Consider the following 12,725-nt stretch of genomic DNA (forward strand, 5'->3'; position numbering starts at 1 on the left):
CGAGGAGGAGCGGGGGGGAATTCTCGCCCCTTAGCGCGCCCACGCCCAGCTTTCTCCTCTCCACCCGCCTACGTCGGCTGATCCTTCGTTCTCAATGACGAGTCGCGTCGTCCGAGAGCGAAGGGTCAAACCATTTTCAGGAGCGTGGGGGTGCTCAGTTGGGAGGTGGGGGCCGCCGAGCGTATGTTGCTGAATGGTAGGCGCGTGGAGGTGAGAAGTCCCCCCCCCTCTGGGTGATACCACGAAAAGGCGGGGGTGGTGTTGGGAGTGAATATGGTTTGCTCCAAGGGAAGGTGGCGGGGACTATTCCATAGGGGCTCGCAGCGAGGTGGTGGTGGATGAGAGGGGATAGAAAGTACTTTTGGGAAGGAGCCCCTGAAAATAGGGTGGGGAAAGGAGCCTCGGAGTACCTTTATTAATGTTTTCCCATCTATCCGTTATTAACGCTGTTACCCCACTTACTTTATTCTGTTCCAGGCTCCCCTCTCTCCGTGTTATCCTCACAACAACCCTGTGAGGTAGGGGAGGCCAAGCAAGGAGGACTGGCCCAAAGTCACCCAGTGGGAGCTTCATACCGAATGGTATAGTACATGCTATGCAATGCAAAATGTCCCAGGTTCAATTCCTAACAATGCCTGGTAGGACTCGGGAAGACTCCTGAAAATTATCTGAGAGCTAGTGTGGCATAATGGTTAGTGTTGGACAATAACCAGGCTTTGGGGCTCCATTCAGTCATGAAACTCACTGTCTCCCCATCTCTCAGCCTAACCTACCTCCAAGGGTCACCCTGAGGATGAAATGAGAACACTGAGTAGTATCACCAAAAATAGCCTTGATTGTGGGGGTTCTCCGTAAGGTGTCTGAAGTAGCATAGAAACACTTTTCTTTTCAGTTGTTCCCCCCACCCACCCATTCAAAGCTCACAGTATGGGCAGGAATCCAGTAGGGAAAGCTTTTTTTCCAATGGGCAGATGCAGAGTGTCAAAAGGGAAGAAAGTATGCCAGATAAGGTCTGACCAAGGGGGAAATGGGGCTGTACTTTTCTTCTAATTAAGCATCACAGAGGAGATGCCTACTGAATGAAGGCTATGGACAGTGATAGTTAAACGGAACCTCCATGGACAGGTGCAAGCTGAGTATCAGTTAGCAGGCAAGACATAATTCATGCTTGTGAGTCTCCCTGGCTGTTGTTAAGATCTTAAGGAGAGCCTGGCTGCTGGATCAGGCCAAAGGTCTACCTAGTCCAGCATCCTGTTCTCTCATTGGACAACCAGATGCCTATGGGAAGCCTGCAAGGAGGACCTGAGTGCAACACTCTCCTCCCCCACTTTTGATTCCTAGCAATTGGCATTTAGGCATGCTATCTCTTGGCAGTGGAGGTAGAGCACAACCATAATGGCTGGTGGCTATTGACAGGGATGGGCTCTGGTTTACTAGGGCTCCTTTTATGCTAAACTTTTGCCTGTGTTATGTCTGTTAAAAGACACAGAAGCACTGTCAGCCTTTTTTTAAAGGAAGCCGATGGCAGTAGCCGGAGACTATAGAAGGCTGCAGTGGAGGTGGGGGCGTCTTTGGGTTAACAATACTTATCCAATCATGTTTCCACTTCAAATGACGGGTCTCCTCTTGGGGTGCACCAGTTAAAGTGTTGCATGCTGCAGACTCAGGGTTTTTAACAGGAGCAGCTGCCTTGCCCCAAGTCAGGCTTTTCTAACTCAACACTGGCATTGACTCTCCAGGGAAACCCTTGGGCAAGATGCAGTGCATGCCTCTCTCCTCCTCCCTGCAGCCACTCATTCTGAGCCCAATCTTCACTTTTTCCCAGAGAGAAAGGGCAGGTGAGTGAGAAGAGGTTTGCAGGTGACAAGGATGAGAATTGCATCAATAGGCTCTGGTTGGTAATCAGCAAAGGGGACCCTGTCAAGGTGCCTGAAAATGCCAACTCCATACATGTCTCTGCATTATCACTTGTTGCAGTGACTAGCAAGACAAGGCAAAGCTTTTCTCCGTGTTGGAAAGCTTCACCTGCCTATATTTTGGCTCATCAGGTAGCTCTCTCCCTCTTAAAAAAGCAACTGACCAAGCAGACTAGTTTTAAAACTTTTTGCTTTTAAATTTGTTTTAACTTTGGGACACTTTTATTATATGGTTTTTATCTTTTTAATGTTGTGAACCATTGCGGTATATCATTTGGTGGTATATAAGTATTTTAATAAATAAGTAAATACGATCCTGCTCAGCCTATTTGCCTTTTAACGCAGAGACAGCAACACAGGGAGGGGATTTCAGATTTTGCTGCCATCGCAACAGGTGGGCAGGAATGAAACAGGCTGGCTACTCTCTACACAGATTCTTTTTATTTGTCCAAAAAGATCGGAACAGATGCCACTGCAAACACGTGAATAACGGTCTCCCACAAGCACAGATACACCACCGGGACGCTGCTTGGGAGCAGGGAACCCTGACAGGTGTGCTGGGAAGGCACAGAGTGCCTTGCTTTTAAAAGCCAGGCCCCCTCCCTCAGAAACAGAACCTTCTTCCCAAGTCACCTCCTGTAATCCAGATTGTCAGGAGGCAGGCGATGGCTGCTCTCTGGGTTTTGCGCACCCTGCTGTGGGCCCTGTGCTGAGGCAGCCTCTGCATCCTTTGTGGCAAGGGTGACGGCGCAGTGTTATCTTCACATGGCAAGGGGGTGGGGGGTGGAAGTGTAGCAGGCAGGGCAGCATATGATTATGAAAAGGAAGGCACACACAGGTCAAAAACCAGAGCTAGAAAAACGGGAATGGAGCAAGTACACAGCTGTGCGGGATGTGAAGATCAGCAGTGGAATTCCATGCCTGTGGAGATCAGGCAAGCTGGTGAGGTTTCGATGGACATCGAATCCAGGTGGACCCAACAGAGCAACCTCAGTTCCTACAACCGGGCAAAGTAATGTGATTCTTGTAATACCCAACCACCACCACCCGAATACACGTTCCAGCCATGTAAACTGGCTCCCTTCAATATAGCCTTCAGGAACAACCTTTCCTGCTTCTTTTTCTTAAAAAAGGGCCCAGAGAGGAGTTATTTTCAGGACAGGCTTTGCAAAAAAATAAAATACAACCACTGCCCAGAACACAATGCATTTGCTCCCTTTTGATTCCAAAGTCTCCCTTTTAAGACAGAACAGAGTGACTCATGGTCACAGGATGTGGAGACTGGACCTGTGGCTGGGAAGTATAGAAGCTGCTATGAGCCACGGTAGTGCAGAAAGAAATATCTATGTTCACAGGCAGGATACTTCCATGTACTGTAACCTGCTCCAGCATGGAGCCTAAGTGATTTGGTCCCCGACTCCCATTAGCCCCAAGTAGCATAGACGTATTACCTGGAGCTTATGGAAGTTGTCGTTCAAGACATCTGGAGGGCATCCGGTTGGAGAAGGCTGGTATAACAGATGCTGAGAACTTACAAGAGGTGCTGCTTGAGAGTTTTGCTGGATTAGATGTTTGAGCTCATAGAAAATGAGGAAATCAAGGCCAGAAAAAGGCAGGGGTGTGCGAGAGGTTTTTATAATAGTGGCATGGATTACCAGAGCCATAGATAATTGTGATTGGCAGAAGGTGTCTCTTGGGATGCAGCTCTGCCCCACTGCTGTAGAACAAGTCTTTCCAATCCTGGTGACCTCCAAATGTTCTGCACTACCACTTCCATCAGTCCCAGCCAGCAAAGCATGTGTGTGTGTGAGAGAGAAAGTGAGAGTGAGTGATAGAAGGGGATATGATCTAAAGTGGAAGTGATGGGTGCCTCTGGCAGATGGCCTACCTATCAGCAGCAATGCCTGCTTTGGCCCAAGTGATGCCAACATCTGGTTCAGCCCCCCCCCCAACCATTGGCAAACCAATGACGTCTGCCATTTTAAAATTTCCCACAATGCTCCAGGGGCACCAAGAGTATTGTGGGAAAATAAATGTGGCTGCTAGTTTTCAAGAACCAGCTGGCCAATAAGCCTGGGTCCAGAAGGGTACTTTGCCAGCCCCCACTCCCCAAAAACATGGAACTGGCCCTGGTAGACAGAAGAAAGCTAAATTTGTCTCATGCAAGACTTTTGCCCCTCTCCTGTAACCACCTGTTTATCCCGGTTCTGCTCCCAGTCTGGAGGCTTGCGAAATTGTAAGAATCACAGTGGAGGAGGCAGTTTCAAAGACTGGGGGGGGGGCCTTCACCCCCTACCTCGCTCACCCACAATGTCTCCATTCAAACACCCTCTCCTTGCTTAGGTAGCGTAACCCTAATCCAGACCTGGGCAGAGTGTAGGCCTGAGGGATCTACTTTGTTCCCCCCCCCCCACTACAACCCTGAGATCTACCACCTGGAGCCAGGTGCAACAACAGGAGCTCAACTGAGCAAATGTACTGAGGACTTAATAAGAATTAAGGATGAAAGTGTGCCCTCTGAGCACATGCGGAGTCCAGGAAGTAGTGATCAGTATCCAGTATCAAGATCATAAATCCTTTCATACAAAAATCCACTCTTGCTTACTCCCTCCCAAAGCAGTATGATTTGAGGGAGGAGGCAGTTACTATTGTCAGACCATTAGGAGTCAAAACCTCTTGCCGATCTACCACAAAACAGCCAGAGATCTACTAACAAGATTCCAATCTAACTTCTACCCATCCCTGATGAAAGCCAAGGACCGGGGTCCTTAATTAAAGGGGAACTCACTTACTTGCCCATTGAGAAGGTGGCTTAGCTACTGTTTTTAGACAGCTGCTGGGGACATGATTTAGCTAAAAAAAAAAAAAATTTGGAGGGGAAAGACAGGGAGCAAGGTTGGGTCCAGCAGTGCACTGGAAAAGAGGCTTTTCTTCAAAACCAACCATATATTGTTCCTTCCTGTTAGCCTTCAGGACAGGGCCCATTTCAGGAGGCTGCAAAAACATGATGGAGCATACCAGGTATCGCAGGGAGGAAAATGGGATGAGGTGGTGGGGCTCCTCAGGCAGTGGAAGCATTTCCTGGCTAGGGATGAGATCATAGGAGAAGATTCTCAACGACAAAACCCTGAACAGTCCATTTCACCTCCGACAAAGTTTTGATGGCACCTGGAAACGGAAAACTTTCACACAGAGCCCATGCCGTTGCAATCCCAGAAAGGTCGGGATCCCTCTGCTCCTATTGAATGGAAGTAGCGGGCCGTCCTCCTCCCTCTCCCCATGACCTGCGCAGCACCCATCACTTGATGACCCAGATGTGCACCTCCCATCACACCCAGAGTTCATCAACCCCCCCTCCCCTCCCATCTCAAGGCAGCCCGCCCCCCACCCTCCAATGCAGCATCTCTGCCAGGGGCTTCTGCAAACGTGATTCGATAGAGGCAGCATGGCTTGTTTAGTTTTTTTTTTTCTTTTGTTGGAGGGCGGGGAGGCAGGAGGAGAGGCATTCCTCATAAAGTTTGAAGATGCTTCATGCAATCTGCAGTACTAAAAAAAGAAAAACAACTGTGGTCTCCATCAGCTGTGTCATGCCCCGGCCCCTCCCTCCCTCCCCCCCCCAGTCCAAAGCCCCCGCCATGCCCGCTCTGATGATCAGTTCTGTACAGATTCGGCAGCTGCAGCCCCCACCCTGCCCCACTTCTCCGGGTGTGGCCCCTTATTTGTTCTTCTTGAAAAAGCTAAAGCGTTTCTCGCGATCTTTTTCCTTGGACTCTTTGCTACGCAGAGTGACAGTCCCTTCCGGGGCGCTGTTAGGTGAGACGGGAGGCATGGTCAAGGCCCGGGTCATTCCTTTGCTGATGAGCGGCGGCTGGTCCTCTGCAGGGCCTTGTGGTGTTGGGGCGCAGGCAGCTGCAGCGTTGATGACTCTCATCCAGCTGCTCATCTCAGCCTGGAATGGGGGAAGAAGTGGGAGAGGAGGCAAAGCATGAACCGATAGTCCTTCTGAGCATGTGCGGAGTGTTTTCCCCCCAGCATGCCCCTGAGAAATGGCACCATTCTCCCTCTAAGGGGTATATAAGGGAGTGTGGATATTAAGGGCTTTGGAGTCGGAGGCTGGGCTGGCACGGATGGGCGGCTCCTTTCATTTTATGGACTCACGGACTCCAACTCCCATCAGCCTCACCCAGCACAGCCAATGGCCTGAGTTGATGGGAATCCCCCCCTCCACCTCAATCCTACTATGACCACCTTTCTTGTACATGGCTACTTAATCTTTCTTCTGGCTACTTAATCTGTGGCACTCAACTCTTAGCATTGGTAAAGGTAAAGGGACCCCTGACCATTAGGTCCAGTCGTGACTGCGGCGCTCATCTCGCTTTATTGGCCAAGGGAGCCGGCGTACAGCTTCCGGGTCATGTGGCCAGAATGACTAAGCCGCTTATGGCGAACCAGAGCAGCACACAGAAACACCGTTTACCTTCCCGCCAGAGCGGTACCTATTTATCTACTTGCACTTTGACGTGCTTTTGAACTGCTAGGTGGGCAGGAGCCGGGACCGAGCAACAGGAGCTCACTCCGTCGCGGGGATTCAAACCGCCGACCTTCTGATTGGCAAGTCCTAGGCTCTGTGGTTTAACCCACAGCGCCACCCGCGTCCCTAGACTTAGCATTGGAGGCATGGGTAAAAAAGAGCATAGAGTGAGGGCAAGAAACATCTAGAGCCTGTCCCATTCCTGGGATCAGGAGCGGGGGGCACCCAGGTCAAAGGGTGTGGCTTTTGAGCAGCACTGGAACCTTTTGAGCGGCACATCCGCACTGTACATTTAAAGCACATTCGACACACATTCAAAGCACCTCTCTCCCTGCAAAGAATCCTAGGAACAGCAGTTTATGCCCCACAGAGCTACAATTCCCAGCACCCTTATAAACTACAGTTCCTAGGATTCCTTGGGGAGAAGCCACGCACCTTAAACGTATCCTTTTTTTCCATACAGACTTTCAGAAAAATTCTAGCCATTCAGATGAAAGTGGGGAGGGGCCCCATAGCCAAGTGCTGCAGAACATCCCAGGTTCAATCCCCACCATCTCAAGGTTTGGCTGGGGAAAAGGTCCATCGGATACCCCAGAGAGCCACTGCCACTTGGTGTGCTAGATGGACCATCAGTCTGATTCAGCAGCTCCCAAACCAGGCTGTTCCCGATTGTAATGTAGGAGGAAGAGTTGGAGCTGAAACGAGGGCTGCAATTTGGCTTCATGGTGGGGGAGGGGGGGGTCGGAGGCCTTGGAGCCGCCTGTCCTCTAGAAGCAGGATTTGCAGAATTGGACCTCTACTCACCTCATCCTTGGCCTGGAATAAAAATTCTTTGCCATCCGCTAACCTGCAAGGAGAGAGAGAAGGAAGGTAAGATTGCTCTGGTGCCTGTCTGTGGATCATATCCAAACTCCAATCCCTCTGCTAACAGGAGCTAGGAATCTGACTTTAAAAAAGTCACATTACTTTGTGCAAAACACAAAGTCCTAAACATGCTTGCCTTTTCTTTTTAAAAAACATATATATTGAGAAAAAGCCAGTACACAATCATAAGATATTACTACGAATAAACTACCAAAAACACCACCCACCCGCCTTCTTTACATGAAACAGGACCCCTGTCCACTGCAAGTCAAGGTGCAATATAAGACAATACAATACAAAACAATATAAACTTAAGCTCTCAAAAGCAGAGTTTGAATATTTAGGTGTCGTCTTCCCCCACTGTTACCTTTTTACACGTTACTAAATTTCTCACTGGAAAATACAAATGAATGAATGGCTAAAAAATAAAGACATCCCTGTATATTTTTGTATATACTGTTGGGACCATCCTGCAATGCTCCTCTATGTTCATTTATTCTATAAAGGGAAACCAAATGGCCTAAAATGGATCTCTTTTCTGTTGCCCCCTCAACACCTATAGACAACCTTACCTGACATTAACACCTTCTGAATGCATGCATGGGACTGTGCTGTTAGGACAGTACTTTTGCACTGTGGTGGGTACTGAAAATTCTGTGAACTGATCTGCAACTGCTTTCGCTACAGTTCTGAAGATTCCTAGGGCTGAGAGCTACAACAAGATTCCCCCATAGCTCACATGACCCCCAGGGCTGTGAGAGACATTTCGTTCAGTTCAAATTTAATGTTGAATTTTTCAAATTTGCATTTTCTGAAACAATATGAAAACCAAAGAACAGCCATCCTTCACAATCTGCACTCATCCAAAATTTGCTATGCAGTTCTCCCACCAAAGAATGTTTACACAAGAATGCATGTATTAGAGGAAAGGGTGCATAAAAGCAAATATTTTAGCGAAAATAACATCCAAAGCATGCATTATATTAGGATAAACTGCTTGCGTTTATGTGTGCTTTGGTCAAAGCTGTGTACAGAATAAATGCTCACAAAAATGCTGAAGAATATTCACAAAGATTTTAAATAAGAATCGCTGTGGAAACGGCAGTTAAGCTGCATGAGCAGAGAGCATCCAGTGGTACATTCAGAAACAAGGAGAACATAAAAGTAAGTGTGGTCAATGCCACTTGGCTGAAAGAACCTTGCTGACCTACCCAAGCTTAAAGACGTGCTTGCGCTTCTTGTAGTCCAGAGCGACGTTGCACTGCACCCCTTGCAAGCTGATGGGCACTTCGCCATGGTAAGGGATGCCGTGACTGGCACTCTTGCTGTCCTTGTAGAAGCCCAGGCTGCCCTTCCGGACAATGCAGTAGATGTTCTGCCAGGACCTGGCAAGGTGGGGTAAGAAGGGAGCTGTGAGCATCTCTCAGTGACCCCCTTCACTCCCAAGCCACCCAAAGTTGCACTTCCCCCTCCCCACAGTGGGCTAGAAGCAGCAGAAGTTGTGTCTGTTTAAGTTCGGAATGATTTGCAAACTTTATTCCTGTGTATGAGTTTTTATTTTAGGGACTTAAACCACTGTGGCAACTTCTTTGAATTCAAGTCTTTTTATTTTACTTCAGCAAGTGTTTTAAGAAAGTTTTTGGACTTTATGGTTGGTTGTAACTGATGTTATGTTTATCATATCTTTTTAACATTACTGTACACTGACTTAGAGACTAACGTTGAAATGAATAAACAAAATGATGATACGGTACTGTTTCACATAGGAAATCATTAGATAGGGGCACAGGAAGCTGCCTTTTGGTCCATCCAAGCTCTGTATTGCCTACACTGACTGGCAGCAACTCTCCACGGTCCTTCCTAGCCTAACCTGGAGATGTCGGGGACCGAACTTGGGACCTTCTGCATGCAAGGCAGATGCTTTGTTGCTGAAATAGGCAGATAGATAGATTTTACTCAATGGCCTTGTCTTATGCCCACAAGTAGAAAGTAGAATCCTTGTCCAACACTAGGGTTTACTTTCAAAAGGTAAAATTCTGGACACCCGCAAAGTTATTGAGCTTTATTTTAGAAAGACCCAAAAATTGTTGAGCTTTGCCCATCACATTGCTATACATTTCCCTGACATTTTGCCAATTCAACAAAATTCCCCCAACGCCATTTTGACACCCGAAAACCAGGACATGTACAGAATTTTCCTGACATATGACAAGCCTATCCAGCACCCCAGGTTCACACACACAAACATGCAGAGCTCACCTGTTGGCTGCCTTTTTGCCATGTGACTCCATTTCCTGCTTCCGACACAACATCCCTTCCATCTGCTCTGAGGCCGAGGGGTCTGGTGTGCGCGGGGCCAGTGTGGCCAACTGAGTGGGATCGCTGTGGGCAGGCGGTTTGGAATGGAGCTGAGGTGATGGGGTTGGGCTGGGCTCCTTCCCCTGGGACAAGGAATCCATTCGTGACCCGTTTACCGTACCAGATGTCTCTGAAATCTGCAAGAGACAGGAGGTGCTGAGTTATGGGGTTCTAAAAACACACACACCCTTTTTAGTTGTATCCTTGCTACTGACCACTTTCCCACCAAGATACGAACAAGCTTTGTGCAGCTGCTTCAATTCTTCCTTCATGCAAGCGAAAAAACTAGAAAGCCACAGTTAACCATAGTTTCCTGTTGCATTTGAACTGGGAAACGATAGTCCAGTAAGAATATGAAGCCAGGGTTTTAAGCTGGCTTCCAGATCCTGGTGAGTTAGCCACTAACCTTAGTTAGTAAACAATGCCAAGATTTCATTTTCTGAACATGCCTATTGGCCTACAAAGCTATACAGGGCTGCAGCTGTGGCTCACAGGAAGAAAGGAGTGGGAGTAAGTAAGGATGTCTTTTCTCCTCATCTATTTCTGCAGAGTTGTTATAGCTTTATTTGGTGTCTTGCAGAGTAATGTAAGCTTAGATACATAAATGACAAGTCTCAGTCCCAAGGAGCTTACACCATAAATGCTGTCAGTGGGAGGAAACAATTGAGGAAGCGGAATAAGTGGCATGGGGAAAATGCAAATACTGCACAAGTTTCTTAATGGGAGAAAGGTGGGGGTATGAATAGAATACATCATCATTATTATTTACAACATTTATATTGTATGCTAACAAAAAGTAGTTTGGAAAAATCATGTAAAATTAAGAAAATTAGCCTTGTACTGGACTACCTCCCTGATCAGCAGAGGGGACCAGGAATTCCACACAAGTGAAGACAGGAAATTCCATCCATCCCTCTTCTGCCAGCCTATTGTACTTCTATAGCAGATATGCAGGAATTGAAGCTACTTCCTGCACAACCAGCATAGAAATGGCATCAAGAGCCACAGATTGCAACATCCCACCACCACAGCTCTCCTGTGCTTCTCTGCTGAACAAACCGGGACACGAAGCCATTTAAGTTTGGTTATAGCTGGGAAAGAGTGAAGCCACAGACTTTTCCAAAAGCTGGATTTTGAAAGGAAACACAACTGCATTGGCATAGGTGTTTGGCGGGAAGGGGGGATAGTAGTAGGTCTAAGGGGCAGCTTGGGACTTGGACAATTTATTGGTATTTATTTATTCAATTTATATCCCACCAAGCTTTTCTCCACCTTCCCCAGTTTTATCTTCAGAACAACCCTATGAAGTAGGTTACATTGATGACTGGCCCAATTCACCCATTAAACTTCCTGACTTTGCCTGGCATCTCTCGAGTCCTAGTCTGACATTCTAAGCAAAGTGCCACACCGCTAAGAGATCCTGTGTTCTCTTTCTCCTTCCTCTGAGCCACTGGGGGCTTCCAAAACTACACAACGGCTGATGAATGGTTTAGAACCCAATGCAATTTTTTCTCTTGGGAAAAATAAGTGGAATTTTCTTTTTTAACTCAGGGTTGACTATCCATCCCTTGCCACTCTATGGTTCTAGGATTCCACCTCAGGCTTTACTTGCCAACCAATCACCTCTGTGTCTCCCAATCCCGCCCCCAGTCATCATTCCTTAGTATCCATGCCTCACCTGTGGAGACTCGGAATCAGGGTCAATCCCGTTCAGAGATGGTAACTCCAGCGACAAGCCTCGCTCTCCAGGGCTCCTGGGGAAGACAGGTGTGTGAGTCTGTGCTGAAGTTCAAGCACACCAGGTCACAGTACATCTGTGGAGAGACTCTCACCTCTTTATCTCCCATGTTGCATTTTGCTGCTACAACTCTATGGCTTGCTGCCAGCATTTTGCAAATGCTTGTCTTTTGGGGGGCTCAGAGGGAGTGCATGCCTCTACAGAGAAGGCACAATAGTTTGACGATGTTTCATTTCTGATTCCTGCTCTACAATACTGTTATCGTTCATACTGTGTGCAATTTTATTCAAACCTATGCACCTGAATCTCTCATCATAGAATTGCAGGGGAATTGGAAGGGACCCCAAGGGTCATCAAGTCCATCCCCCTAACGACACAGGAATCACAGCTGAAGAATTCCCAGGAAGATGGCTATCCAACCTCTGCTTAAAATCCTCCAAGGGAGGAGAGTCCACCACATTCCAAGGCAGTCTGTTCCACTGTCAAATAGCTCTTACCACCAGAAAGTTCTCAAGGGAGGCTGGTTAAATAAAATAAAATAAATCTTTCCCCACCCACTCAATTTATCTTTCCATTAAATATTCAGGTGGGTAATCAACCATTTCCTTTAACAGCCTTTTCTTCTCTCCGCTATCCCCAGTTCCTGCAAATGTAATTTTCACGATAAACACATACAAACACACTTTCCTCCTAATTCTTAAAAATAGTGTTAGACCAATGGCTGTGGAGTGGATTTAATTTTGCATTCAACTTTTCTTCTGTACTGAATCGGTCACAGCATTCTGCCTGCTCTGCCACTCCAAATGTCCTTCTTCTTCCCATGAAACAACTCTCACCGGGCATCACTGGGAGCATGTGGCATTTCCAGATGTTGGTTCTGTGGCATCATGGCTGTGGGTTCTGGCACAGGCGGAGTCAGGGGCCTCTTTTTCCTCGCCTCCTCCTGCTCACGTCGGCGACGTTCATTCTCTTCCAGCTGGCGGAAAAGAAGAAAAAACTGATGGAACAAGGTTGGCAAAAATAAGATAATGTTGGGTCCTTTTTTCTTTTCTTTTCAGTTTAGGTAAGGAGACCATTTTATTGATGTACTCATATTTCTTGCCCACCTTTCATCATTAAGGTCCCAGGAAGGGTTACAATATAAAAAGGAAACATTAAACTCCTTTAAAACAAATTACAATCAGAAGGATAGGGTGCGTCTGAAAAATATCTCTAGTATCGCAGGCCAGGGTAAAGGCATGGAGCTACATGAGTCATGTGGGAGGTGATAAGAGCCAAAGTTAGAAGGCATTCCAGTTTAAACAAGGGGGTGTGGACA

The 12,725-nt window shown here is 47.4% G+C and overlaps 1 protein-coding gene and 1 long non-coding RNA gene across 3 annotated transcripts in view; one reads left to right on the forward strand and one right to left on the reverse strand.

Annotated features, from left to right (window-relative positions):
• Positions 1-8: 8 nt before the first annotated feature.
• LOC310751516 lies at positions 9-3,864 on the forward strand. The gene is made up of 2 exons (XR_014542583.1): positions 9-260; positions 315-3,864. It is a non-coding gene; the product is annotated as an uncharacterized lncRNA (long non-coding RNA).
• SPTBN2 (spectrin beta, non-erythrocytic 2) overlaps positions 2,343-12,725 on the reverse strand; it is a 108,452-nt gene continuing 98,069 nt past the window's right edge. For both annotated transcript variants that reach the window (XM_083589604.1, XM_083589605.1), the window contains 6 exons: positions 12,244-12,383; positions 11,348-11,423; positions 9,571-9,806; positions 8,523-8,696; positions 7,252-7,294; positions 2,343-5,865 (listed from right to left, as the gene is read on the reverse strand). In XM_083589604.1, coding sequence (XP_083445730.1) covers positions 5,632-5,865; positions 7,252-7,294; positions 8,523-8,696; positions 9,571-9,806; positions 11,348-11,423; positions 12,244-12,383 — 903 coding nt within the window. In that variant the 3' untranslated portion in view covers positions 2,343-5,631. The remainder of the gene's footprint in view (positions 5,866-7,251; positions 7,295-8,522; positions 8,697-9,570; positions 9,807-11,347; positions 11,424-12,243; positions 12,384-12,725) is intronic.

This window comes from Podarcis filfolensis (assembly GCF_964270895.1).
Source record: "Podarcis filfolensis genome assembly, chromosome: 16".
In the NCBI taxonomy this organism is placed as follows: domain Eukaryota; kingdom Metazoa; phylum Chordata; class Lepidosauria; order Squamata; family Lacertidae; genus Podarcis; species Podarcis filfolensis.